The sequence below is a fragment of the Mus musculus genome, chromosome 12, assembly GCF_000001635.26.
Source record: "Mus musculus strain C57BL/6J chromosome 12, GRCm38.p6 C57BL/6J".
Taxonomy (NCBI): Eukaryota; Metazoa; Chordata; class Mammalia; order Rodentia; family Muridae; genus Mus; species Mus musculus.
Genome location: NC_000078.6, coordinates 36,014,555 through 36,042,478, shown reverse-complemented (window position 1 = coordinate 36,042,478; position 27,924 = coordinate 36,014,555). Strand labels below are relative to the sequence as shown.

Below are 27,924 nucleotides of genomic sequence, written 5' to 3'. Positions count from 1 at the left end.
GGGAGCCGCTGCGGGCGCGGCACTGCAGCCCTGATCCTGAACCCCGAACCCGAGCCCCGAGCCTAGCCCGGGCCACAGGCTCAGGAGGCCAGGATCCAGAAGCTACTCGCCCAGCCCGGCGGAAGACGCCTCGACCCGCAGGCACCCGCTAGCCCACGCGCCACGATGGTGTGCGGGGGCTTCTCGTGCTCCAAGAACTGCCTGTGCGCGCTCAACCTGCTGTATACCGTGAGTAGCCCGCGCCCGGTGGCACCTGCGGGGGCCGTCGGCCTCCTCCCCGCCTGAGTATTCGCCTGCGCCCCATCCCGCGCCCCTTGCGGGCTTCCCACGCCCCAGTTTCGCCTGCAGCCCCCGCCCGGGACCCCGAGCCTGCTTGTCGCAGTCTCCGCCCGTCCTTCATTGTGGCGCTCGCCCCTCGCCCTGCTCTCTGCAGCCCTTCACTTTCGCGTTCCTTCCCACTCTCCCCATTCTTTCATCCATCCCCAGGTTTCCATCTCAATCCCTCTAGCCGCACGCTTTCGGCTGGCCATCCCATCTGGAGGTTCGGAGGCTGGAGAGCAGCCCGGGCTTAGGGGACAGGTTTGCGGGATAGTGGGGCCTGGGATGGACCAGGCGGCCTGTGGATGGCGCGCTTCTGGCACAGCTCTAAAAGCTGCCTTTTGAATGGAGGCCATAGAGCAGGTTCACAGGATATCCGTGGCTTCCGAAGTTTGTTTCGTGCTTACATAAAGTCTCTTTGTTGATGTTTCTGCCCGTGAGGTATTCGCCTGATGCTTTTCCCATGCCATCTTCCTTCCCCTTTATCAATATTCTAGCTCCATTTTTGGCGAAGTCCTTCAGTATATAGTCCTCCACCCAAGTCGTTTTTATTTTTTTATTTATTTTTTCCTCCCTACGTATCAGCATATGCCTTCCAGCTTTAACATGGAAAACTCAGTTTGATTTTTTTTTTTTTTGAGGCATAATTGTGGCTGGACAGCAGGAAGTTGAGGTGATGTTTATTGAAAACCTTCACCACCCCAGCCTTTTCATTTGTCAATTTGTTATCTATCTGTGGCAAGCGCAGTTGTCTAAATTTTATAACGGTAAAGACCAAAAAAGGCTTTACTAAGTTTTCATAACTGGTAGTTGGAGAGTCTGGACTGGAACCAAGCTGTGGAATCTAGACCTTTCCACAAGCTGCCTCTCCTGCGTGGAAGAAACTTCCTTTCGGTCATCTCATTCCATCGGAGACTTGTTCTCTTCTATAAATACATCTGGTGCTTGCAGCACCCACCCTGAAAACAAACCCAGTTTCCCTGCATTAGCAGAGCCAGGCCATCTGGGCCAGCTTAGGTTACATCTATGGACAAGAGAGGCCGCTTGTGGTTGACAAGCAGAGACACCAGGTCACGGGTCATTTTACCTTTTTTTTTTTTTTCTGGTGTGTGTCTGAAAATGATGGCAAAGCTTTGACATAGGCACCGATGGTGTATATATTTTTCTGGCTAGTTCCTGGGAATCCAGTCAACATGCTCACAAATGGTACACTTGGCAGAAAAATTCTAGAATACATGGTGGCGAAACAGCTCCTGTCACTGGAAATCCATGTCAAGTTTCATATTAAGTTCACCTGTGCGGTGTGAGGCATGCTTACCACATTGCTATATTGTAAATTCCTATCCGTTCTTGAACAATTTCTCTTATTAACATGAATGGTCTGCTTAGAACGTCACATTCTATTTTGTGCCTGAGTCCCCCTCCCCCCCTCAGTGATTCAGTCATCTGTTTACCTGATTCTCCATCTTACAGTGTCTGCTTACACACAGTGCAGGGTACAGTGGCTGCTTCTGTGCCTCTTCGGCTATCTGTAGACATCAATGTGCAATATATACATTTAAAAAAAAAAGAACCTTTTTTCTTTTTTCAAATCAAGTAATACTGCTTTTAAGGTATATTATTTCCAGCAGTATTTACAGCGTGTCGTGAAAGCCAGGAGAAAGAAAAGTTGACCCTAAAGGCATATGTTAAGATTATTTAATATCTGCCCTAAATTATTGACTTCCAAAGTGTGTGTTATTGATTTTTTATCAGGTATGCAGTGAAAATTAATTGGAAATTCATGGGAATATAAATATGGCTAGCCATTCAAAGTCCTAGACTGTTTTAGACAAAGGGAAAAGAAGTTATTGTCTAAACATTTCCTCCTAAGCATTGCAAATAGGCAAAGTGACTATGACAGCGAGGTGAACAGAAGGAAAGGGTAGACTTGATTTTTAACATCTAGCTAAACATAAACACCTGTGTCTTCTTCCCTGTCTCTCCCTCAACATTTGAAGATGAAAAAAAAAAAAGTGTGATTTCTACCAGGGTTGAATTTGGCGATTAGGAGGTATTTTTTTTTTAGGACGGGAATAAAAAGATCCTCTGTAGGTTCTACTCTGGCCCTGGTAAGTGCTTGTGTTCTGCTCAGTGCTGCAGTGATAAAGATGAGGTCATTTCTGCAAGTGTTAGAACCAGGGTAGCTGGCGGGAAGGCCCATGCATGCCTGTGTCAGACTTCACCGCTGTTGCTTTGAAGCATTTTCTGAGAACTCGGGGGCACTCTCAGCCAAGCTGTGTGCCCTCAAGTGAGCCAGACAGTTCTCAGTGTGACCAGTCTAGAAGTAGAAAGCAGGTCCCTCAAACACGATGGGAGGAACATCCCTGAATTTGTCTTGGGAATCCAGTGACTGTAGAGCGGTTAATGGTGGATTTTTCTTTTCTGCCATGCGTCTTTTAACTGAGGGAATCGCAGTACTGACATAACCGTGGGTTAATGTACTGTGTGTAAACAATCTGTACACGCAGATGAAAAGGGGAAGTAGAATTGGTGTGTCATAAGGAACAGAGCCACTTGCTTCAGAGCTTCCTATATTTAAAGATGATGAGTTTCTTCAGTCAACAGTGTTAGTTGGTTTGTGATGACATGAGTCTCAACCTGGAAATGCAAGAGCAAACCAAACTGGACTCTAAAGTGAGTATGTTTGATGAGGCCGCTTCTCATTTATTGCATATGGTCTTGAGGACTGTATTTTACCAGTAAACTTTTGTTTATCTTCTACGCTACTGAAATCCATGGGGGAATGAGTATATATATATATATATATATATATATATATGCTATTTTTGGCCCAGTATGAAGGATCTAGTTGGGAATATTAAATGATGTGTAAAGGCTTAGACACCATAAAATTTAGGACTGAGAAAAAACTTTCTGAGTTAGGAATAAAGAAGGGATGTTTGAATTGAGGAGGTTTGAAGAGATAGTTTCCAAGTCTCTTTCATATCTTTAGGACACAAATATAAATTAAAATTAGTTTGGGAAATTAACTACTTCATTTATTTATTTTTAGACAGGGTCTTGCCTAGCCTGACCTTGAACTCAACTATGTAGCCCAGGCTGCCCAAAAAATTGGAATCTAGTTGGGCGTGGTGGCGCACGCCTTTAATCCCAGCACTCAGGGGGAGGGGGGGAGCAGAGGCAGGCGGATTTCTGAGTTCGAGGCCAGCCTGGTCTACAGAGTGAGTTCCAGGACAGCCAGGGCTATACAGAGAAACCCTGTCTCAAAAAGCCAAACAACAACAACAAAAAACAAAAAAATTTGGAATCTTCCTGCCTTGGCTTCTGTTTTTCTTTCAATTATTTAGCGGTCAAATACATAAGTTCTTATTACACAGAATTCCAAAATTTCAAGGGTAAAAGGATACGTTTTACTTTCAGTTATGAGACAGAATTATCATATATCTCAAATTCAAATTAGTAGCGTTTTAAAACTGTCTCCAGATTTCATAGGAAGAGTTAGGGAAGGTTTCAGATGTTTAACTATGTTGCCAGCCATTCAGATTTTCATTGAAAACTGAAATTTCAGAATCATCTGTATCTAAAGTCCCTGATGCTTCATTTACAAGCAATCTCAGAAATAGTCGCTCCAATGCTTCTTGTATTTGAGATCACTGACTCAGTTTCCTAAGCACCAGGATGACAGAAATCTGCCACCATGCTTTATAACATGTTATATTTTTACGTTAATATGCTTATTTATGTGTATGACGATTTATATACAAATATGTCTGTGCACTGTAAGAACTTAGTGCTAGAAGAGGAATGGGGTCCCTTGGAACTGCAGTTACAGACGGTTGTGAGTCACCGCGTTAGATGCTGGGAGTTGAACCTGGATCCTCTGAAAGAGTAGCCATAGCCTTCAACTACTAAACCATCTCCCCAGCCTCTGGAAATGTTTTAAGTCAAAGTACTTTCATAAATGTTAAAAATATAGTGAAAACTATGCTGTTATTTATGGGAAATAATACAAAATGAAATAAACATGCTAAAATATGCAACCTTTTGAAAATTTACTTTTTCGTTCTGGTACCAGCAACTAATGTCAGGGCTTTACTCTTGTTGAGCACGCTCTTCCCCACTGAATTATGTTTGCTTGCTTTGGGGAGCGTTCTCCTGAAGCATTAAAAATTGCCCCATCTCTATTTTCCGAAGACATAAGTGATATCTGTTTTTACATGTCTAAAATATGATTGTTGTGTTAAGGGGAGCCTGAGGCCCTGAGCTGAGCCTTTTGACCCTCATGGTGGAAGTCCTGATTTTTGCAAGTTATCCTCTGAGCATCACATGTGCACCATGGCTCGCATGTACTCCACCCACCCCACACAGTGAATGGATAGACATAATTAAAAAAAATAAAATTGGGATATATTTTATAATAGAATGAAAAAAAAGTTCATTCTATCTGATCGAAAAATGTCTCTGGATTTATTCAGGAACTCAGCCTTTCCAACTCCACCCCTAAACCAAGCAGCATTTTTTTTTAAATATCTACATACAGTCTTTTCATTTGCAAATTGATAATATTTTATTCTTCCCTCACGGAAATGTGGCAAAGATAAAATAATTTAGTGTGTAGAAAACACTTAACAAGTACCACAGAACTGAAACTAAGTCCCTACAGCTTCAAGTATGGAAGGTAAATTATTTGAAACTTTTGAATTATGAACCTGTGTGTTATAATCAAAGATTTTTATGCTATTGGGTTTTTGACATCTACAGGTTGCTATTAAGTCAACATGTTCCAAGAAAGTAGAGGTCTTATCCATAATAAAAAAATAGTCCTTAACTTGTAAGAAACTAATGACTGCTTGGCAGTTGTGACACATGCCTAAATTCCCAGCATTCATGAGGCAGAGACAGTCATACATCTGTAGTGAGAGGTTGGGTTTCCGTAAAAACTCAGTTATGTTATATAAACATGGTTTTGTGTTAATCCCAGGTGTGAGCTATGGGGCTGCTTCAGACTGTCCACAGTGGCAGGCTGTGTGCTTCCGGTGTGCTCTAGCCGGGCTGTAATTGTGCCAGCTGCAGATAGGGTAATTCTGAGGACTCTGGCTGGAGAGACGACTCAGTGGTTAAGAGCACTGAGTGCTCCTCCGGAGTTCAATTCCCAGGAGTTGCTGTTCCTGCTCGTGCTGCCGCTATTGCTGGTTGGATATATCCATCCTTGGATCACAAGGACGCTGGACTTCGGGCATAGGTCATTAGTCATTGTCACACTCTAGTTTGTGAAGTTTCTGAGTATTCTGGTTAGTGATGTCAAAATCCCTGGCTGTCAGCCAGCGAGAAACAGAAACCAAGAGAGGGATTTTCGTTCTTTGTGCCTTTTTGTCCCCAAACTAGTAGTCTCCTCAGAGTGACATGAAGATGTGTACGCAGAAGCACCGAGGAGACTTACAAAGTTACTACCATAACAGAAGCTTGGGATAGAAGGCTAGCTAGCCAAAGTCAAAGAAACAGACAAGCTCTAGGCCTGTATTGAGAGTGGGACCAAGACAATTTCTAATGGACTGAAAATGCAGTGCATGAAGTAAATGGCAGATAACTCATGTGTTGTGGCCCAGTCCCCTGGAAAGATGGAATTGTCATTAACAGGACCAGTTTTAGATGTGATGTCAAGAGATCCTCAGGCAGTGTTGTTAGCTAGCCTTTGAGGCTAGCCGCGTTGAACTTCAGGGGAGATGGCTGCCGGGAGGTACCATGACGGCGCCATGAGCATCGAGAATGTTAGCAGAGTTGTGATTGGATGAATCAGTCAGTCAGTGAAAGTAGCTCAAGAAGGGCAATGGTCCACTGACCAAAGCAATGACGTTATACAAGGTCTAGGTAACCAGGTGGATTCTGCAAAGGGGCCAAGGAAGGAGTATGTGTTTAAGCAGGAGAAGAACTTGATAGTAGAGTTTGTTGTTGGAGAAACTGCATGCAGCACAGGGTCCAGGAGATGGGATTGAAGCTGTGTGTCAAGTGGTGCTGAGAAAGAGACTAAAATGAAGTTAGCTGTTGAGCTCAGGTACTCACCACCACTCCTGGATTATTCAGTGTTGGGGACTGAACCCAGTGCTTGGTACGTGGTAGACAGCTACTCTATCCACCATGCTCCATCCCTGGACACTAATGATAGGATTGAACATAAAGTCATTGAAAAGAGCTGTTCTCACCCCAGCCTACTTTTATTTAAAACAACCATGTCCAGTGTTACTTACAAGTACGTAAGGACTATGTCCCCATTATTTGCTTTGCTGAATGTCCAATGCGATCCTAGCATTAGTTATTGAGAGGCAGCTATGCTTTTCACCGATGTGGTACCGAGCATTAGTTACTAAATGCAGAAGTCAGCATGGGCTGCTCTTCCAGTAACCCTACCTCTTTTTTTGTAACTGCTGCCCTGAAAAAAAAATGGGGTGGGACTTTGTTGGCAGCTGTGGTTACCATTTCAAATAATTGACCCTGGAAAATGGTTAAGTCATTAAGCCTTTCTTTCCCCTTTTATATAATTTCATTACAGGAGTCAAATGCTTTGTTTTATTGTGCGTCCTAAGCTAAAACAATGGTCCTGTAGAGAACCCCCAAGATATGTGCAAAAGCACTTCGGTTTTGTGTCACTCGAGGAATCCCAATGAAGAACAAACTGGGGTTTTGGCTTCATGCTGAATGCCTGGCTATTTATCAATATATGGGCTTTTATTTTTTATATATAATACATGGGTTATTCGTGGGCTTTTCAGGTCTTTAGCCTGGTGTTCTATCTTATAAGTATGTCGGTGTGCTGGATCTTTGAAGTCAAGTTCATGGTAGAATGCCCGAAGCCTTAGCGGAGGGACAGTGGTTGGAGGCCTTCTTTTATTTAAAAGTCACGTTCTGGATGATACTGTCCGTACTACTGTCCTTTGGTCAGAATAGTATTTTAAGGTTTATTGCCTGCTACTAAACCAGAAGTACTACTACTACTTGTTTATTTTGAGACAGGGCCTCACTGTGTAACTCTGGCTGACCTGAACTTGCAGTGTAGAGTGGTTGGACTCAGACTCATAGAAATCTGCCTGCCATTGCCTCCCGAGTGCTGCTGGCACTGCAGATGTGTGTAACAACACCAGGCGGGCTGGCCTGCCTCATTTTCTTCCTTTATTTGTATTTATTTTATTTTAATTTGTGTTTGTGTTTGTGTGTGTGTGTGTGTGCATGTATGCCTGCCTGAGTGTATGTATGTATAGCTCGTGTGTGCAGGCGTCTGTGGAAGCCAGAACAGGATGCCTGCTCCCTTAGAACTGGAGTTATAGAGGATGTGAGCCAGCATGTTGATGCCAGGAATTGAACCTGGCCCCTCTGAAAGAACAGCAAGTGCATTTAACCAACGACCCATGTGTCATTAGGGATGAGTCTTGAGGTTCTAAAAGCCCTGGCTATTCTCATACAGCTTCTACTTTTTATTTGTTTTTAAGTATTTAAAATGTAATTTATTTTTATTTTATGTGTCTAGGTATTTTGCCTATATGTATGTCTGTATACCATGTGCATGTCTGATGTCTGATGAAGTCAGAAGAGGCCATCGGGTTCTCTAAGGATGGTTCTGACCCTCCATGTGGGGTACTGGAACCAAATCTGGGTCTTCTGCAAGAGCAACAAATTTCTTTAACCACTGAGCCATCTCTTCCCTCCCCCTGACTCCCCCCATCTTTTGAGACAGGCCTTTGTTTGGTAACCATGGCTGACTTGGAATTCAATATGTAGACCAGGCTGGCATCAAGTATATGTTGCTTACCTTGCCTCTGTCTCCCAAATTCTGGGATTACCTGTACCTACTTATTCATTTCGTTCTTGAACAGTGTACTGGCTGGTTTTGTGTCAACTTGACACAGCTGGAGTTATCACAGAGAAAGGAGCTTCAGTTGAGGAAATGCCTTCATGAGATCCTTCATAAGGCATTTTCTCAATTAGTGATCAAGGGGGAAAGGCCCCTTGTGGGTGGGACCATCTCTGGGCTGGTAGTCTTGGGTTCTATAAGAGAGCAGGCTGAGGAAGCCAGAGCAAGAAAGCCAGTAAAGAACATCCCTCCATGGCCTCTGCGTCAGCTCCTGCTTTCTTACCTGCTTGAGTTCCAGTCCTGACTTCCTTTGGTGATGAACAGCAGTGTGGAAGTGTAAGCCGAATAAACCCTTTCGTCCCCAACTTGCTTCTTGGTCATGATGTTTGTGCAGGAATAGAAACCTCTACTAAGACAAACAGTGTGGATATTTGATGAAACAATAAAATTTTATGTGTTATATATACAAAGAACCATCTGGTACATGGTTGGCCTGAGATTCTTTCCCTGAAATAATGTATAGATTGGAGAATAAGCATCTCCCAGTACATTCATGAGGAACAGTAAGAATCCTTCATCCAGCAGTCTGTACTGACCACCTCTTCTGCTCTAAGTATTTAGCCAAGTGCCTGGAATATAAAATCAACACATGTATTTACTGCAGGCACCTGAGGTGTGTAAGCACCTCTAAAGAAGACAGAGATGACTGTCGCTAGAGAATGGTAGTTAATGACTCCCCTCCAGACTGTTCACATCTTGAAACTTAAGACCAGAGGAGTACAGACTTAAAATAAGGTAGGAACGATGCCAGCATGGGAATGAGCTAACTGTCCCTGATTCAAAAGACTTTAATCATCATATTAGTGTCTATGGTGGTTTGAATGAAGATGACTCCTATATTTGAAAATCTGGTCCCCAGCTGGGGGAACTGCTTGGTAAGGATTAGGAGGTGTGGCCTAGTTGGAGGAACTGTGCCATTGTGGGGTGAGCATCGAGGTTCCAAAAGTCCTGACTATTCTCAGTTATCACACTTTCTCTCTACTTCCTACTTGCTAATAAGAATGTAAGCTCTCAGCTGCTACTCTAGTGCCATGCTTGCCTGTCTGCTGTCCTTCCCATCATTGTTCACAGATTCACCCCCTGACAATGTAAGCCCTCCATAGATAAAGTTACCTTGGTCATAGTGTCTCATTATATCAATAGATAAGTAACTATGAGTTACTTTTGTTACTATGTATCTTAATCCATTTTATGTTGCCATGACAGATAATAACAGACTGGATAACTACTAAAGAAAAGGTTTTACTCACAGTTCCTGTAGGGTGAAAAGTTCAAATCCAGGGGCTGACACTTCACTGTATCATTGTATGGAGATAGGTCTCACATGGAACAAGAGCAGTGTGCCGCTCTGGTCCTTATCATCATCAAGAGCTGACCGAACCTGATGCCTTCAGAGGCCTTATTTTCAGTTAGGTCTCTGAACCGTCACTGTGGCACTGTTCTTTGGCCTGTGCTGTCCTGAGCCTTAGCGGAGAACACCTATGTCCCTTCATGGTGCAATGGCAGTCACAGCTTAGTCCTCTGGGGGTTTACTCAGGGGAAGCTACGCTCGATTTGGACACTTGCATAATCTTGCTGTTGTGTGCCTTTTCCATCACAGCTCTTTTGACTCCCTCTTAAAGCTCTTTTTATATATCAAGTTCTCTTTGTTTTAAAGAGAAAACAGGAAAGGCTGGTGCTTCCTGCTCATAAAAACACAACTCTCAAGGAGTTAACAGGACTATAATCTGTTTTTATCGTCATTCTGCTTCCCAGAGGAAGGAAACTATTTGTCATAGGTCTAAATTTATTTTCTATTACAATTGCTTTCATAAGAAAACTGTTATTATTCTTCAACAAAAGAATCTTTGCAGATGCTTTGTCTACCAAGGCATAGTGACAGGCTTAGATATTTTAATTATGCAGCTGGAATTAATTTCATTTGAATCCGTAATTTTTAGATTACTAACTTGGGACATATAATCTCATTATCCTGAAAATTGTAAGCCAATGGTAACAGTTAATTATTACTGCTGAGAACTAAGTTTTTTCATTATTGAAAAAGACTCTTTTTTTAGTAAAAGTTAAACGTGATAATCCTATCTTATAGGGGCACTAAATATCTTTAGGTATTTATTTGTATTATTATTTTATTATATTATTAGGCATTAAATTATATAAATATATTTAGATGTAATTGAAACATTAATTGTGATTCTTTGGCAGGTTTCAATTATATGTTACAAATATCAGATGCATGCAAGCATATACATTGTTTTCAAATCATTTAAAAGACTTTAATTTATCTGGGGGTTTTGTTTTTCTTTTTTTTTTTTTTTTAAAGATTTACTTTTGTTTTTAGTTATATGTATGTGTAAGTATCTGACTTTACATTTGTGCAAATTCACATAGAGTTTATGGAGGCCAGAAATTTTTGGATCCCTGGGCCTGTGGTGAGCTGCTGATATGGGTGCTGGAAACTGTACATGTGTCCTCTGTGAGAGCAGTATTGAATTGACTGCTGAGCCATCTCTTCAGCCTCTTTGTAAAAACAGCTTTATTTATTTTTACTTTATATGTATGTGTGTTTTGCCTGCATGTGTATATGCATATCCACTTATGAAGTCCAAAAGAGTGTGTTGAGCCCTTGGGACGAGGGTTACAGACGGTTGTGAGCTCTTATGTGGGAACCAAACCTGGGTCCTCTGCAAGAGCAGCCGGTGCTCTTAACTGCTGAGCAGTCTCTCTAGTCCCTCCTTTTTTGGGTTTTAATCAGATAAGCTGATTAGTTCAATTAAGTTCAAGTTCATGCAATTTCACTGTTTACGGTAATAGATGCAGAATTTGTTTTGCATTAGAGGATTGAGTCTCCATTCCTTTAGGGAATATCCTTTACAAACGATGATGCGTATTTGCGTGTTGGTGCTGGTGTGTGCATGGGAGGGGCCTTGGGTGGTGTCTCGTGTGGACTGTTCAGGTGTGATGGACCTAGGGGTTCATTTGCTTGTTTATCTCTGTGCTGGCAATCTAACTCAGGGCCTTAAACACCCGGGCTTGCCCGGCCATGGAGCTCCCCGCTGCACGTGCACGAGGAGAGTCAGGAAGCTCTTGCCAGTGGCATTCGAGTGTACACCTCTTGGTCGCAAGCTTTCCCTTTTGCTCCGTGGAAGCCAAGTATAGGAAGGAATGTGGATGGTACTTGGTGGCTCATAGATGGATCCACAGAAACTATTTGAAAGATTAACGCAAATATTTTCACTGAAGTGCAGGGCTTGGGAGGCAGTAAGAGCTGAGGCTGTGTAAGGGAGAATGGTCTAATTTATAGGGGAAAGAAAAGTGGAAGGTATGAGGTGTTGCCCATATAAGAAAGTGCTGGTACCATTTGATAGTTTACTACCTAGGCGCTCCATGTGCACAGAAGATAACATGGTAGAGTTCCAGGAACTTAGCAGCTGAATTGTACAGATTTGTAATGGGCATAAGGTAGTTCCTATTGATGGAGGTTGCAAAGTGCATGGGCCTCTTTCTTAAGGACAGTGCTATTCACTGAGAGGTAAAGCTCAGAAGGCCTAAAGAGCTCCAAACTTGGGGGGATTCAGATGAAGGCTGACTCCATAGAATAGCAGACGTATGACTGTTTGCTCTGGGTTTTCTTAGGTGTCCTTTGTCAGCGAAATTTTGTGGGATCTGCTTTATTCTTCAAAATTAATGTGTTTGGAGGGTGCTATTTTTTCCTTTGGGGGAAAAAAAAATGTGTGTCCCTGTTGCTTGTCTGCCAGAACCTCCTGGAGCACAGACAAGTTGATTAGTTCAGTATTTGGTGTTTTCTTTAGCTGAGGACGGCCTCCAGCTCTAGCCTCTTCGTCGGAAGTCCTGGGATTCCAAGTGTGGACCACTGTGGACCACTACAGAAGTGCGTACCACTACAGCCCTGCTCCTGCTTTAGCCCACGTGTCTCTTCCCGATCTCTATTTTTAAATTAATATTTAAAATTACATTTATTTCTTGGGTATGGGCATTTGTGTCGTTATGCATGTGTGGAGGTCAGAGGACAACTTGTGGTTCTTGGTTCTCTCCGTCCAGTACGTGGCTCCCAGGGAGTGAAACCAGGTTGTCAGCTTGTCAGTCTTTACTCACTACACTCCCCTGGTCCTCTCCTTTCTTTTGCGTTGATGTATTTGGCTCCTTTTTCAAGTCTATGCCTATAAAATATGACTCCCCAATTTGCTTTTATTTATTTTTTTAAATCCCTTTAGTTAATTTTTATTTTGGAGCTGCCCTGGAACTCACAGTGTAGACCAGGCTCCAGAGCTCTGTCTGCCCCTGCCTCTAGAATGCTGGAATTAAAGGCGTGCACCAACCATGCCCTTCTTTAGATAATTTAAATGGCTCGCTCTGTTGCAATTGGTTCTTGGGAGCCCTAGTAATGTGTGTCTTTCTCTTAGATTTCCTCTTTCTAAGGTGTCTCGAGAATTAGCTTGGCATTTTAAAACCTGGGACTGGTTTCTTGTATATCTCTCACGAGTCATTTTAGTTTTCTTATCTGAGTCTCTCCCCCCCCCCCCCCCCCCCCCCCCCCCGCGCAACCCTCAGTCATTACAGTTGGTGGTCAGCTTTCATTTGAATTGCTTGGCCTGCAGATTCTGGGAGTGGGGATTCAGTGTCTAGAAGACTTGAGGTTTCTTTTTCTCAGATAGCTTTTGGGAACATTCAGAAAGCTCTGCAGTCTTCCACAGTACTTTACTGTGAGAAAAGAGCTTTCTGGAGTTCCCAGCTGTGCGTGGGGCTCAGTTCCACTTCCCAGTTCTGCTTGGGCTAAAACCGGCGTCTCCTTCAGACTGGGCTCTTGTGAGCCTCCTGCCTCAGTCAGCTGTACTCCAGCTTGGCCTGGACAGTGAGGCCTTTCTGTTCTCCTTGCTTTGGGGGGGGGGGCAGGGAGGGGAGGAGGGGGCCGTGGGATTTCCTGTAGTTTCTCTGAGTGTACTAAAACCTTCTTCATTTGTTTAAAACATACTTGAGCAGGAAGAACTGTTGCTTGGTTTTAATGAGTTGCTCAGTGCACTGGCATATGTTTATAATGTGTGAGTGGGCTCAAGTACCACTGTGGTAGGAGGACTTTTGAGAGTAGTTTTCTCCCTTCATCATGACTCCCTGGGGAGTCTAGGGACTAAACTCAGGCTTGAGCAGGTATGAGCTTTTAACTGCTGAGCCAACTCCTGCACCTGCCTTTACCTCTAAAAATGTTTTAGTTAATTTATTTTTCAAATGTTTTGCCTGCATGCGTGTCTGTATACCACATATGCATGCTAGGTGCTCCTAGAAGTGGGCATTGAAGATCTCCTGGAACTGGACTTACAGATGCTTGCCATCTGCCATGTGGATACTGGAGAATCAATCCTGGGTCCTCTGGAAGAGCAGCAATTGCTCTGAAAGAGGGAGTCATCTCTCCATCCCCCATGCCTTTCTTGTTTTTCAAAGGCGGTGTCTTATAATGTAGGTCTGCCTGTTAGCTTAATACTTGGTATGTAGTCCAGGTTGGTCTTGAACTCTTGGAAATCCTCCTGCCTCAGCCTCTAAATGGTCGTCATGCCCAGCTAGGAATAATTCATGATACTTCAGAGCCACCTGGGGTAAACCAAGTAAGGCCTGTCCTCAAAGAGGCTGTGTACTAACCTTGGACTCTAATGAGTCTGTAATCGGATTCAGTCTATTCCTGTTATTCTAACCAGACAAACTTTCAAAAGCATCGAATGTTTCCTGTTTTTAACAAAGTGCTACAAGTGTAATAATGACCTAAAACAATAGGTTGTACCTTGTACCAGAAGTCAGAAGTCTGCAGCAGGTCTCGGCTGTACTTGCTAGGGAAGGGAAGAGTGTTGCCTGGCATCTGCTCCTTGCGTTCCTTGGCATAGAACCTCTCCCTCCGCCTTCAGTGCTAGTAGCATGCCATTGCTAGACCTCTCAGGCTACATTCTGCTTCCCTCAGTGATGTCGTTTTCAGATCCTGACCCTCCTCTTTTTTTTTTTTTTAAAGATTTATTTATTATACATATAAGTACACTGTAGCTTAAGACATGCCAGAAGAGGGCGTCAGATCTCATTATGGGTGGTTGTTATCCACCATGTGGTTGCTGGGATTTGAACTCAGAACCTTTGGAAGAACAGTCAGTGCTCTTACCCACTGAGCCATCTCACCAGCCCGCTCCTCCTACCTCTTGCAAGGACTCTGAGACTATTTAAATCTTATTCACATAATTTAGAATCATCCTGTCTTGAGATTTGTAGTTTAATCCCAGCTTCAGAGTCCCCTTGGTCAATCTGATACACTCATCTTGTGGACAGCAAGTGGACAGGAGTCAACTCCTGTGGTCATAGGGGGTTGCTTGAGTCTGGGAGGGACACGGGAGTCAGAGACTCAAAAAAAGGAATGCACTTTCTTTAGTGAGCCTATATTTTCTTTGCATTCTTTGCCTTATTGTGTTTACCTACTTTTGTTCTGTTTTAATTGTATTTTACTGTGACATACTTTGTAAAAAAATCTCTTGACATAGTAATTATTTGTCCTCTTGTTAGCTTTCAATCTTTACTGACTTCAAAAGCAAAAGCCAGTAAACTATAGCCAACAAGCTAAATCCATCCCATCTTCTTTGTTACAGCATACTAGCTAAGAGTGGTTTCTCTCTCTCTCTCTCTAAATTGTTTGAATGGCTGCCTTAGTACAGATGCATGGTGTTTTATTTGTGAGTTCATTACAAAATGATATTTGTTTTAACAACCTCTTTCATTTTCGTGTGTGTATGTGTGTGTGTGTCCCAACACATGTATAGAGTTTAGAGAACAGTTTGCAGGATTGTAAGAGCTCTCTCTTTCTACTGTGTGGGTTCTTGGGATAGAATTGCCCAGCTTGGCAGCAGTCACCCTTACTTGCTGAGTCATCATCTTCTTGGCCTGGATTCACATTTTTAAATAGTAGAGAAAAAAAAAAATCAAAGGAAGGGACATACTTTGTGATACATGGAAATTGATGTAGAATTCACAGTGGGAAAAGAGGTGTTGATGGTTCCGGTGGCACATGCAATGTCATCTGCACTTGGGAAGCCAAGACAAGAGAATCCTGACTTTGAGGCTAGCCTGAGCTATCTTACCTTATCTCGGACACTCTGAAACCCTTCCAACAAAGATGAAGCCACCCCTAAACCAATAACAGACAAAGCAAAGCAAAGCAGAACAAACAAAATGTTAAACCTTCAGCCAAACGAAGCCAATAAGACAGAAAAAAACATGGGGCAGGTGTCAACACAGCTCTGGTCATTCCATCTGTACCGTGTGTCTCAGGCCTGTGTACAGTATTGGAATAGGTCGTGGCAGGGGCTGTGATGTACGCAACCAGGTTAAGTGACAAGAACAATTTCTGACTTCTGTCTTTAAGTCTTGAATTTACTATTTAAATGTAAAGTTTATTAACTTAATACTTTAAGAATATTTAACTTTTAACATTCCTGATGTTTAAGAATCCCATTAATGGCTGGGCATGGTGGCACACGCCTTTAATCCCAGCACTCGGAAGTGGGGGGGGGGTGGCAGAGGCAGGCGGATTTCTGAGTTCAAGGCCAGCCTGGTCTACAAAGTGAGTTCCAGGACAGCCAGGGCTACACAGAGAAACCCTGTCTTGGAAAACCAAAAAAAAAAAAAAAAGAATCCCATTAATGTAGGAAGGGTTTGGCATGATTTTGGACGAACGAACTCTTTAAAGCTGTGTATGTACTTACATGTATGCTACCCAGTGTGCGTGTGGAGACCAGAGGACCCCAGAAGGACTTTTTATGTTAAGGGAAATGCAGATTGAAGATCTTGTCTCATGACCTGAATTAGTAAATGCGCCTCTCTCATCCAGAATTTGATGTTAGCAGGTGGGTGGGATGTGTCATCTGTGTTACCATGGACACAGGGTGCCATGGTTCTCAGTTGTTTGGTTAGATACTGCTTTAAGGGTATTTTGAACTGTAGCCAGCATTTAGAATCAGTTGATTAAGCGAATCAGACTATCCTTCATAGTGTGGGTAGCGCTTTAAAATTTCTCTTGTCTGAGCTTCATTTTCTCATATGTGTGTGTGTATGTATGTGTGTGTGTATATATATATATATATATGTGTGTATATATATATGAGAAACCAACACAAAGTATGCATATATACATATATGCATATACATATATATATATATATATATATATATATATACATACATACATACATATGCATACTTTGTATTGGTTCTGTTTCTGGAGACCACTAATTGCTGCAGTTAGCTACTCTGATGTGTGTACTTGTGGAGCATCCTCTGTGCCTGTACCAAGATTACTGTGGTGATGCTAAGCCAGGCAGAGGTGAGGCCCTTCTTCACCCCCCCCCCCCCAGGCTCCTTTTATTGGTTGTGAAAGGGAATGTGACACATTTAGGTGTTACAGAGTCAGAAGTAAGCTCACCTGTGAAAGGGCAGAGTGCGTTTTCTCAGCTCACCACTGTTTGAACTTGTGAGGAGACTCTGAGGAGACAATGATGCAGAACTCACAAGGAGCAGCTGAGGAAGGGAGCGGTTTGTTTTGGTGTATGAGCTGCTGTGGTAATGTCACCTGAAACGAGCTCTGTGGTCCCACAGATGGCTTCTTTTTTTTTTTTTTTTTTTTTCCCCTCCCATGTTTTGGCTCTTTGACCAAGATTCAAAAAAGAAAATGCTTTGGGTAAAAATAGAAACAGATGCACAATATTTAGCAGTTTTGTTTATCTCTCTATATATGTAAATAAGTTTTTAAATCAGTGTATATTGCTTTGCACATAAACAGTGGTGCATTTGAGCAAGGGAAAAAATCACATAGTAATTTATATGTTTCTAAACAGAGGCCTGTCAGTAGTGTGATGCTAGAAAAATCTAGTTTTGAATTTTGTTTTTTTCCAAACTGGGCATTACACTACCTCATTACTCCTGGAGATGGTTGACCGCATGTGTACTGAAGGCACACAGAACTATTCTGCTCTATAAATCCTCTTCCACCCCTTTCTGAAACTGTATTAAGCTATCTATATCTTCTAGAGTTCATTATAATTCTTATGTGGTTTACCATTTATTTGTTTGTTTGTTTGTTTAAAGAATAATTATATCTTTGCGTTTTGTAAGCTCCGTCTTACACACAGGCGTACTAGCTCTTTAGGTAGTGTTTGATAAACTTATAAATACAGTGACTGGAATAGAACATGATTTCTCCTTGCTCAGCTGCCATTTCATTTCAAATAGCAACCTCTCCTTCCCTATTTTAATCTTGATGGCTTTAATGGTCTCTTGCACGTCTATGGTTTTACGTACTGGAAACAATTTTCAAATGTTCTCCAGGGCTCAGGCCCTGATAAGTTCCAAGGATACCTGGAGGTTCGAGCCTCGGAGAGCTTACATCCGAATTGCCTTTTGCTCCTGGAGAGGCGATAGGGCAACAGGTTGTAGTACAAGGAAAGAAACCATAGCTTCACATTTGAGGAACACAGCTTGTTAGGGGAGGGAGGACTGTCTCAGCCTTTTGGGGAGCGGGAGAACAGAGGGGGCTGCGGGCCGACTGGGTTATAAAGCAAAAGGTAATTTTCATATGAGCACATCAGAATGATAGACTGAGGTGTGCTGGTGCCTAGTTTTACATAATGCTGTTACTGGGCTAGCTTATGCTCCTTGTAGGCGTCAGAATCCAGATGACCTTTGAGACTGCATGGTTGCTTTCTGGATTATTGTTAATCTTTTTTTTTTTAAGCATAATTGGGGATGACTTTAAATTTATTACAACAGTACCATCAACTGAGCCTTGTGGGTTTCAGTCAGCTTTCTCTAACTGTGGGTTTCACATTCATGCATTTAATCAACAGGATCAAAAAATGGTTTCATTAGCCAAGTTTTTTTTTTCTTGTTATTATTCCCCTGACAATTTCTGGTAGCATTGCAAGGCAATGTCCAAGTCACCCAGAGATGGTCTGAAGCTTAAAGGAGGATATCATAAAGTATATACAAATACAACACCATTTGAATGTGGTGTGTGTAGCAGGTTCCACAGCTGACACCCTGGGGCCCCCAAGGGACTCTTGCCGTTGTAGGAAAGATGCTAAGATGTTAATACCTGAGCGGTGCGGGCGCTATAACGCTGAACCTCTCCCCATCTCTCCACAGCTGGTCAGCCTGCTGCTCATTGGGATTGCTGCCTGGGGCATCGGCTTTGGGCTGATCTCCAGTCTCCGAGTGGTGGGTGTGGTCATTGCTGTGGGCATCTTCCTGTTCCTGATTGCCTTGGTGGGGCTAATTGGAGCTGTAAAACACCACCAGGTGTTGCTATTTTTTGTATCCTTTTAAAAATCAGAATTTTTTTTTACTTCAATCAGATAAAGTTCTCATTATCAAGCATGTGATTATGTCTCAATGGTTGCTACTAATTTAATATCATCATTAGGTGATTCCTTGCCCAAAAGCAACTCCTAGAAACGCAATTTAGGAATATCTGTAAAGAAAATGTTTAGTTATCCTCAGCCCTTCCTTATCATACCCTAACCTAAAGTGTTCTACAAGTTGGGCACAGATCTAATTTTCTTTTGCAAATTCAGAGTTGAGTTGAACTTCTGCCATGACTTCTTCTAGACCTTCCTTACACATCAATCTTTGGTTGAGAATTCTACAGTGTATTCTCTAGACTTAGTTTTGAGAAAGCTTATACATTTGTCCCTATTTTTTATTTTGCAGATTTTAGAATTTATATTTCATTTTGGATGTGGGGTTTTCAAAATAAAATTATCTTTCTGTTTCCCCTCCCTCCCTCCCTCCCTCTCTCCCTCCCTCCCTTTCTCTCTTTCTCCCCCCCCCCCCCCCATTTTTTGTTGTTTTGCTTTGTTTTTGAGACACAGTCTTTGTAGACTAGGCTAATCCAAGCTTGGGCGGTTCTCCTGTCTCTGCTTCTTAGGCCATGGGGTTACAGGTGTCACCCACTGTGCCTGGTGTATGCAATTATTTATATTTTTCTAAATGAATTTATAGTTATAGTGTATTAACAAAATAATAATTAAGCGTATCACTTTGAACACTTGTTCTAGTTTATAGGTGAATTGCTTTGAGTGTACTTGAAAGTTGTGTCAACTCTGCTGCTTTATGCTCTTCCCGAGCATCTGCAATGTCCCTGGCAGAAGGTGAAGGCACTTGCTGCCAAGTTGGATGACCAGAGTTCACTCCCTACTACCTACATAGTGGTAAGAGAGAACTGACTCCTGCAAGATGTCCTGTGCATGAACACCGTGGCACGTATGTGCCCTAATGCACGCGCATACATACTCATGTGTGCATACCCCCAACCCCACACACATGCACACATACAGTGGATAAATAAGTGTTATAATAAAAAAGTCCTTAACTTGTAACTCTCAGTATATGATCATTCTCCTACTTGTATTTATTGTCCAGTTTTCAGTATCTTGTGCTTGTTTAGCTCTGAATCGGGAGCAGCAGGTGAGTAAAGGTTTTTGGTTTTTTGTTTTGTTATTGTTTGTTTGTTTTGTTTTTGAGATATAGGGTCTTATTGTGTAGCTCTGACTGTCCTAGAGCTCACTATGTAGACCAGATTGGTCTCAAACTCACTGAGACCCACCTGCCTTTGCCTGCTGAGTGCTGGTATCAAAGGCATGCACCGCTATGCCCAGCTAAGGGAAGCTTTTACTCGATTCTACTTTATTGTGATACCACATAGCATGACTATGAAAATGTTGGGAGAGAGGACTAGAGAATAAAACTATTTCTTTTTGTCAAGAATGCCAGTTTACTCCCTCTCACTGCTTAAGTGGCCGGTGGAAATGATTGCAGGCAAAGGTGACATCAGGTCTTGGTAATTTGTATCTGTAAATAAGACAGAACTCTCACTGGGTAAAATTTGCTGTTGTTGAAAGATGGTTCCTGCCTTTCCCCACTGCTGGGCAGTCGCCTGAGGGTCTGTGGTTTCCGTCCATCAACTACTCCTTTCAGAGTCTTAATTTATAAAGAAAATATGGGTTTCTGTCTAGGAACAACTGAAACTGTATTGTTTGTGCCTTTGAACCAAGTCTTGTTTTTAAATTGGTTGTAAAAACCAGGACCTTTTCATTTATAGGCTAGCCATAGTACCTTCTTTTTTTTTTCAGATCAAGGGATGAGCTTTTGAAAGAGTGTAACAGTTTTGAGGCTATTGATTTTCTATGCTCTGCTCCTAGCTGCAGGCTGGCCTCTGTATGTTACTTAGGGATTATGATACATTGTTACACAGGGATGATGATACATTGTTACACGGGGATGATACATTGTTGTAATTTCTTAGGGTCAGCTGCTGGAAGTCGGATGGAACAATACTGCAAGTGCTCGAAATGACATCCAGAGGAATTTGAACTGCTGTGGCTTCCGGAGCTATAACCCAAATGACACCTGTCCAGCTGTAAGTCCAGAAAGGTTTTCTTTAGTGTTTCACATACAGTTTAATAATGATTAACAGAAAAGTGGTCTTTCTGGTACTGAATTGTGTTTCAAAATTGTTTGACATAGGCCTCTGTTGTATTTCTCACATTTGTCACATTTGCTCATCTATGTCCGGAGAGATACATCGCATTTATTTATTTATTTATTTATTTATTTATTTAGTAAAAATACACTGTAAAACATTCAACCACCACACAGAGGCCTGTCGCTTGTGTAATTCTAGATTTTTGTCATGCTCATAGTTGACAGTAGCCATCACACCAGTCTCAGGAGGCTGAAATGAGGTGTCAGCAGAGACTGAAATTCACCCAAGGCTTGCTGTCCTCTGCCTGGCTCAATGGTTGTTTGTAGACCTTGACTCACTGTAGTTGTAGGATTACAAGCCCTGTTGGCTTAGTGGCATTCAGCTGGTGTCTCCGTGACCATTAGTTGTCACCAGTTAAGTAGTATTGCTGTGAAGAGACCCCATGACTAAGACAACTCTTACAAGAGAAAGTGTTTGATTGGGAGCCTGCTTACGGTATGAGAGGTTTTCCATTTTCACTGTGGAGGGGAGCAACCTAGCATACAGGCATGTCCTGGAAAAGTAGTTGAGAGCTACATTTGGATCTACAGGCAGATTGTGTGTGTGTGTGTGTGTGTGTGTGTGTGTGTGTGTGTGTGTGTGTGTTGGGGGGGGGGAGGGGCTGGAGAGAATGAACCGACCCTAGACTTAGCATGGACTTTTGAAACCTCAAAGCTCCATCCCCAGTGACATACTTACTCCAGCAAGACCATACCCACTAATTCTTGTAATCCTTTCAAACAGTTCCACTCCCTGGTAACCAGGCATTTAAATATATGAGCCTATGGGGTGCCATTCTTATTCAGATCACCACAGCTGGGTATCACTTACAATGCAAGCAAGTTACTGGAGAATCTGTGGTACTAGACCAAAATCTTACACAAGGCAATCTAGACATCTACCAATCCTATCCCAGGCTCTAGAAGGGGACAGACCGATGGGTCCTACAGAGCATCTACAGGACTTGACCATCTCAGAAACTTGCACACAATTTAAAATTTATACCCAAACTGGATGGAGCACTCTAGGCCTGAATTTCGACGGGTTGTGAACATACGCTGAAGTAACAAGTCTTTCCTTTTATCGATACAGAGCTGTGCTAAAAGTACCCAGAAGTGCTCCTCGTGCGCCCCCATAATCGGAGAGTATGCTGGAGAGGTTTTGAGGTTTGTTGGTGGCATTGGTCTCTTCTTCAGTTTTACAGAGGTATGTAGCTGGACTTTGGCTACTTTGTGGGTTTTTCTTTCTTCGATCCCCCCCACCTTTTTTTTTATTTTACCCTTCTAACCCTCCAATACTAGATAGGAGAGAAAGAAAAGAACAGAGGAGAAAGGGGGTGACTTTGGTTTCAGACTTGGGACAAGCAGCTGAGGTGCATTTTTTACATACCAATGTGAACCAGGCCTCCAGGTTCTCCCAGCATCCCTCGGGCCCTGTCATGGCTGATACCCCGCCCTCTATGATGAACTTTGCATCCCAGGGGCTAGGCTTCCCCCAGAAGCTCCTCCCTATATAATCCAGAACTTTTTTTGTCTCCCTCCCTCCTTTCTCCCCTCTCTCCTTCTCCCTTACCCTCTCCCTGACCTTCTCTCTCCCTCCCTCATTCCCCCCCTCTCCCTCTCTTTCCCTATCTCTGCCCTTTCTTTGTATCCTCCCATCTGTCTCCTTCTCTCTGGCGACTTCCAGGCCTTATTGTTTGGGACTGGTGAACCTGCCTGAGAACTTCCCCCCAATGAACCTGCCTTTATACTTTAATTCAGCTTGAATTGGCTCATTTCATCAGAGAAGAATACCTATCAGTGACATTATCATTAGACTATTTCCTGCTGATCAGGGCATCAAGTTCCTTGGGGCAAGTTTGATCTTTGCCCTCAGGATGTCTAACTTTTTCTTCTTATCGTTTCTTTGTGCACAGCTACGTAACAAACCACAACCACAGCAACCAACAACCCACACTGCCTCTGGGGCCCTAGCATTTATATCCCCTCTGTAAAGTCCCTAGAATTTCAGATGTCATATACTCGCAGAAACTGTCTGCCGCTGCAGAACCATGCTTCCCCTCCTAGAGCATGAGGTAAATCATAGCCAGCTGCTGTGGACAGTCTGAAGCAGCCCCATGTCCCTCGCCTGGGATTAAAGCTCATACGGAGTTCAGTTTTGTATGACTAGAAGACAGAGCATTGTACTTCAGCATCAAACATGATACTCGAAAGGTATCAGTGCTCATCTTCCTTGAGATCACTTGGTGTGATGGGAGCACCCTTAGCTTAGAATCTGAACGTCTGAGAAATTTGGCATGAACTTTATGATGGGGGTGACATTCTTGATCTGTTTGGACCTGTATAAATTATAATAAGTGAAATCAGATTAGTGTGGAGTAACTCTGGACTTTTCTTTCTAGAGTTACACGATAAATTATAGTTAAGTTTTGTATTAAGGAATACGTGTTAATATATGTTAATTATATAATGTGTTAAAAATGTTAATATACGTTAACATATAATATATACACTATACATATTGCTTTTAAGAATTGCCTTTGTTGCCGGATGTTGGTGGTGCATGCCTTTAATCCCAGCACTCAAGAGGCAGAGACTGGTGGATCTCTTGAGTTGAGGCCAGCCTGGTCTAGAGAGGATAGCCTGGGCTACATAGAGAAGCTCTGTCTTGGGGAAAAAAGGCTGGTAGCTGAGGAAAATTGGGAGCAGGAGAGATGAGGTGGTCTTTCCCACATGGACTAATTGATTATCCAATTCCAAATGGGCAATCCTGAAACATACACAGAAATAATAGTATATGGATTAGGAAGGTTATATTTAGGAATATATATATATATATATATATATATATATATAAATGTATATATATGCATTAACAATTTTTTGAGGTTTTTGTTTTGTTTTGATTTTTGTTTTTCGAGACAGGTTTTCTCTGTATAGCCTTGGCTGTCCTGGAACTCACTCTGTAGACCAGGCTGGCCTCAAACTCAGAAATCTGCCTGCCTCTGCCTCCCGAGTGCTGGGATCAAAGGTGTGCGCCACCACTGCCCTGCAATGCAGTAACAATTAATGTAAGAAAATGCTATGAATTTAAAAGAGATAATATGGGAGGGTTTGGAGAGAGAAAAGAAGGAAATGAATGTATTATATAATATTAATAAAAGTAAAAATAAAAGAAGTGTAAAAATTATTTTACTTTCAACATTGAAAAATCACTGTGAAATTTTCTCCCATTTTCTTATTACTACCTTTCTAAAACCTACAGGTAACTACTGTTATTATTTGTATATGTTTATATTAAGTTAATATGTTTTACTAACAAGTAAATTTTATATATTTTTAAACAAAACCAGAATGCTGTACTAAATTTACAATACTGAATTGGTAATAAGTATCAAGACAAAATTTTGGTTTTGAGCTGGGGTTTTATTATATAGCCCCTGCTGGTCTTATATTCCCTTTTTCTTAGCCTCTTGGGTGCTAGTATTAAAGGTCTGATCTGCCAACAATTCTGTTTTAACTAAAAAAAAAAATCCATGCATATTACTTTATTTTATGGAAATAATTGTATAACAACATAAAATAGACACACAAGGCTATTTATAAGCAACTTTTATAAAGATTTACTTTTAATTATATATATGAATATGTGTCTATGTGTAGTAGGTATGTGCACATGAGTGTAGATGTCAGGGGAGGCCAGCAGGGGGCGTCAGGACTTATGGCTGTGGAGGAGCAGATGGTTGTGAGTCACTAGACGTGGGAAGCAAACTCCAGTGCTCTGCAGGAATACCAAGTACTCTCTTCACTGCTGAGCAGTCTCTCTAGCCTTCAGGGCATTATTTTTTTTTATAATATTTGGGTACCTTTTACTTCTTGACAATATGCTAGTTGGGTCAAGATGTCTGACATAGGAGCAGAACAGGAAGCAGGGTTGGAAACTGAGTGCACCTGCTTCCTAATTGTGGCCTCTGGAGCAAGGTAATCTTGCTAGCCCTCACATAGCTCCTTCAAATCTTCTATCTCAACCTCGAAGAATAACAACAGGCAGTCGCTTCCCGGTGTTATGACTAAAGGAGCCAGTGGTGTAAAACCTGGAATGCTTTGAGCAGTACTTGGTGTATGGGGGGCTAGTTATTGTTTTGTAGCCATTAATAAATTTATTAATATATGACATATTATGCCCTATTGGAAAAAAGACAGTGGGTCTTATTGACACATGAAATGTCCATGTCACACTTCTGTTTTAAATAGATAACAGAAGAGTATGAGTCAAATAATTCTTTTAGTAGAATTTGCATGTATAGCTATAGAGGCATAGTAGGCTACTTACAAGAGCAACATACGTCTTTACAAAATTGCAAAAATTCTGTTTTATATGGTTAGAATTTAACCATAAATGGATCACTTAATCTGTTGACCATTTGATTTTCTTTTTTAAAAATTACCTTTCTTCATTGAATGAGTGTTGGGGGGCAACATGCATGTGCCATAGTGGGCGTGTCAAGAACACAAGGGCATCCTCTGGGATTTGTTCTCCCATCCCCCCTTATAAATGGTTTCTGAATGGTGAACTCAGGCCATTGGGCTTTGCAACACAGGCTTCACCTTCCAAGCCACTTCACCCCACCTTTTAAAAAGTTAAACTTGTGTATTTACCTGGTGTGGGTGCACTTGTGCCAGAGTGCATGTGCGGAGGTCAGAGGACAGCTTTTGGGAGTCTGTTTTCTCCTTTTACCATGCGGGTCCTGGGAATGCATCAAGGAGCTTTGGTCATGAGGTTCTAGCCAGGACCTCCACCTGCTGAGTCAGGCAGATCACATAATTTATTTTGATGTATAAATATTTACACAGTTGCCTCCTGTGTGTGGAATGTCATTCCCTTCCACCCCACTTTCCCCTTGGGATGTATTTCTAGGTATAAAATAAGGCACAGTATGGGAATGGTCAAGAGATTTTGGTAAGCTGCGGTCGCTGATGCATGTCTTTAATCGTAGCACTTTGGAAGCACAGGCAGGTGGTTTGCTCTGAGTTCCAGGCTAGCCTGGTGTACATAGTGAGAGCCTCTCAAACAAACACACACAAACAACACAACAATAAATTAAATCCTGTCATCTGAGAAAAATTGACCAACATTTGATTTAATAACTAACTCTAGATAGTTTTGTTACTAAAAATATTTGACAGGGCTCAGGGATTAGTGGTGCCTGCTGCTTAGGACATTGTCCCCGAGAGGAAGATTTATGTTCATATCCCAAACTTGGTTCCCAGCACCCAGGTCAGGTGGCTCACAGTCACCTCTAACAGACACCTGTAACAGAGGCTGCAATGCCTCTTGGGGGCACTCCTACACACATGTGCACACACAAAATTAAAAACAATAGAGACAAATGCAAAAACCATGCAAAGTTCACATTTGGCTATTTATCAGAATGGAAAAGTTGAGCTTGCTTTTCCAACTTCACAAGTCAAGCTGCCGTGTGGAATGTGCCTGGTAAGCACATCTTATCCCTGTGTCTCTCCTGTGTCCATGTTGTCTCCTCCTCATCAGCACCACAGGGACTGCGCCTTTGAGCCCACCTCCTCCTTATCAGCACCACAGGGACTGCGCCTTTGAGCCCACCTCCTCCTTATCAGCACCACAGGGACTGCGCCTTTGAGCCCACCTGGATAACCTCTCCCTAACATGACCACACGTTCAAAGGCCTTTCACCTCGTACAGAAACATTTGCTGCAGCTTCCAGGCATGGGGAAGGAGCATGCAGTCTAACACAGTGTTCAAACTTCAGATTTGGTAGTGCCTGTCCTTTGATTTGCCTGAATCTTGTCTTTGCACACAAACCAAGCAAAAGGAACTCAGAAGTTTAATTTATTCTGTTCATCGACTAAATCGATTCAAAACTCGTTTGTCCTTCTAATTCCAGATCCTGGGTGTTTGGCTGACCTACAGATACCGGAACCAGAAAGACCCTCGCGCCAACCCGAGTGCTTTCCTTTGACGAGAAGACAAAGAAGACCTTTCCTCTGTTGATCTTGTTTTCTTTCTCTAATCTCAAATTAAACTAATTTGTTCATACGACAAAGGAAGCAGTATCTGAAAACCACATTATGTCAACGATGGAATTAAAAATTTTACTCTTAAGTTTCTCCAGACATTTTTTTTTTCTTTCCATTGCTAAAAAAGCAATCGAAGTTCCCCATATTCCCTGGCCCTCAGTGGTCCCTGTAATCTACTGTTGTTGGTGTCTGGCACTGTCCACCGTGGCCTTTCTTAGCATTTTTACCTGCTGTAAACTGTGTATGGCACCCCTGGGTAGATGATATTTGACCCCAGATCTTCATCTCACTGTCTAATTACCCAGAGCACTGGGGCTCCCACCCAAGACAGTTGATGTTTTATGAATCCAGAAAGGAAGAGACTCTGTTGTGTTCAGTTCATTAGGAGAAATCTATGTTCCTGATACTTTTTGCCTTTTGGAAAAGCTACATTGTAGTGAAAAGTGTTAGCACAGAAGTGATAATTTAGTTCTAGTAGTCTGTCAGGATTGCATCCCTGTGTTCTAGAAATAGCTGTGTCTTTAGGAAAATGAAATTTAGTTTTTGACCTTTTTAGTCAAGGGCAAAGGAAGATACCATTTGGGAAATGCTTTGGTGTGTAACATCTTCAGCTCTCAAAATGGGATGAATTTGAGGAAGATAGAGCATATATCTACATAATCTGATGTAAAAAAAAAAAATACGAAGTTCAAAACACTGTATATGTAAACAACTTGCCGTCAATACATTGGCCCAGGCCCATGTAACAAATAGATATTTGGTTATCTTTAAAAAGTAACTTTTTTTTTCAAGACAGGGTTTCTTTGTGTAGCCTTGGTTGTCCTAGAACTAGCTCTGTGGACCAGGCTGGCCTTGAACTCACAGGGATCCGCCTGCCTCTGCCTCCCAATTGCTGGGATTAAAGGCACGTGCCACCATCGCCTGTCAAAAAATAACTTTTTAATGACATTTCTTGGTATTGTGACAGCAAGTTGTCAAATCTAAATATATTTGAATGTACTACCTCCCATAAGTTGAGAGAGAAATGGTGTTTGTGGCTCTGTATATTACATTAAAAAAATAAAAGCTGAAAACCTTCCTTTGTA

At 42.2% G+C, this 27,924-nt stretch overlaps 1 protein-coding gene across 1 annotated transcript; it reads left to right on the top strand.

Annotated features, from left to right (window-relative positions):
• Positions 1-27,924, top strand: Tspan13 (tetraspanin 13). The gene is made up of 6 exons (NM_025359.3): positions 1-228; positions 18,407-18,574; positions 19,646-19,726; positions 20,565-20,678; positions 21,876-21,989; positions 26,707-27,924. Exons 1-6 carry the CDS (start codon positions 166-168, stop codon positions 26,779-26,781), a joined length of 615 nt encoding a protein of 204 aa, NP_079635.1. The 5' UTR covers positions 1-165; the 3' UTR covers positions 26,782-27,924.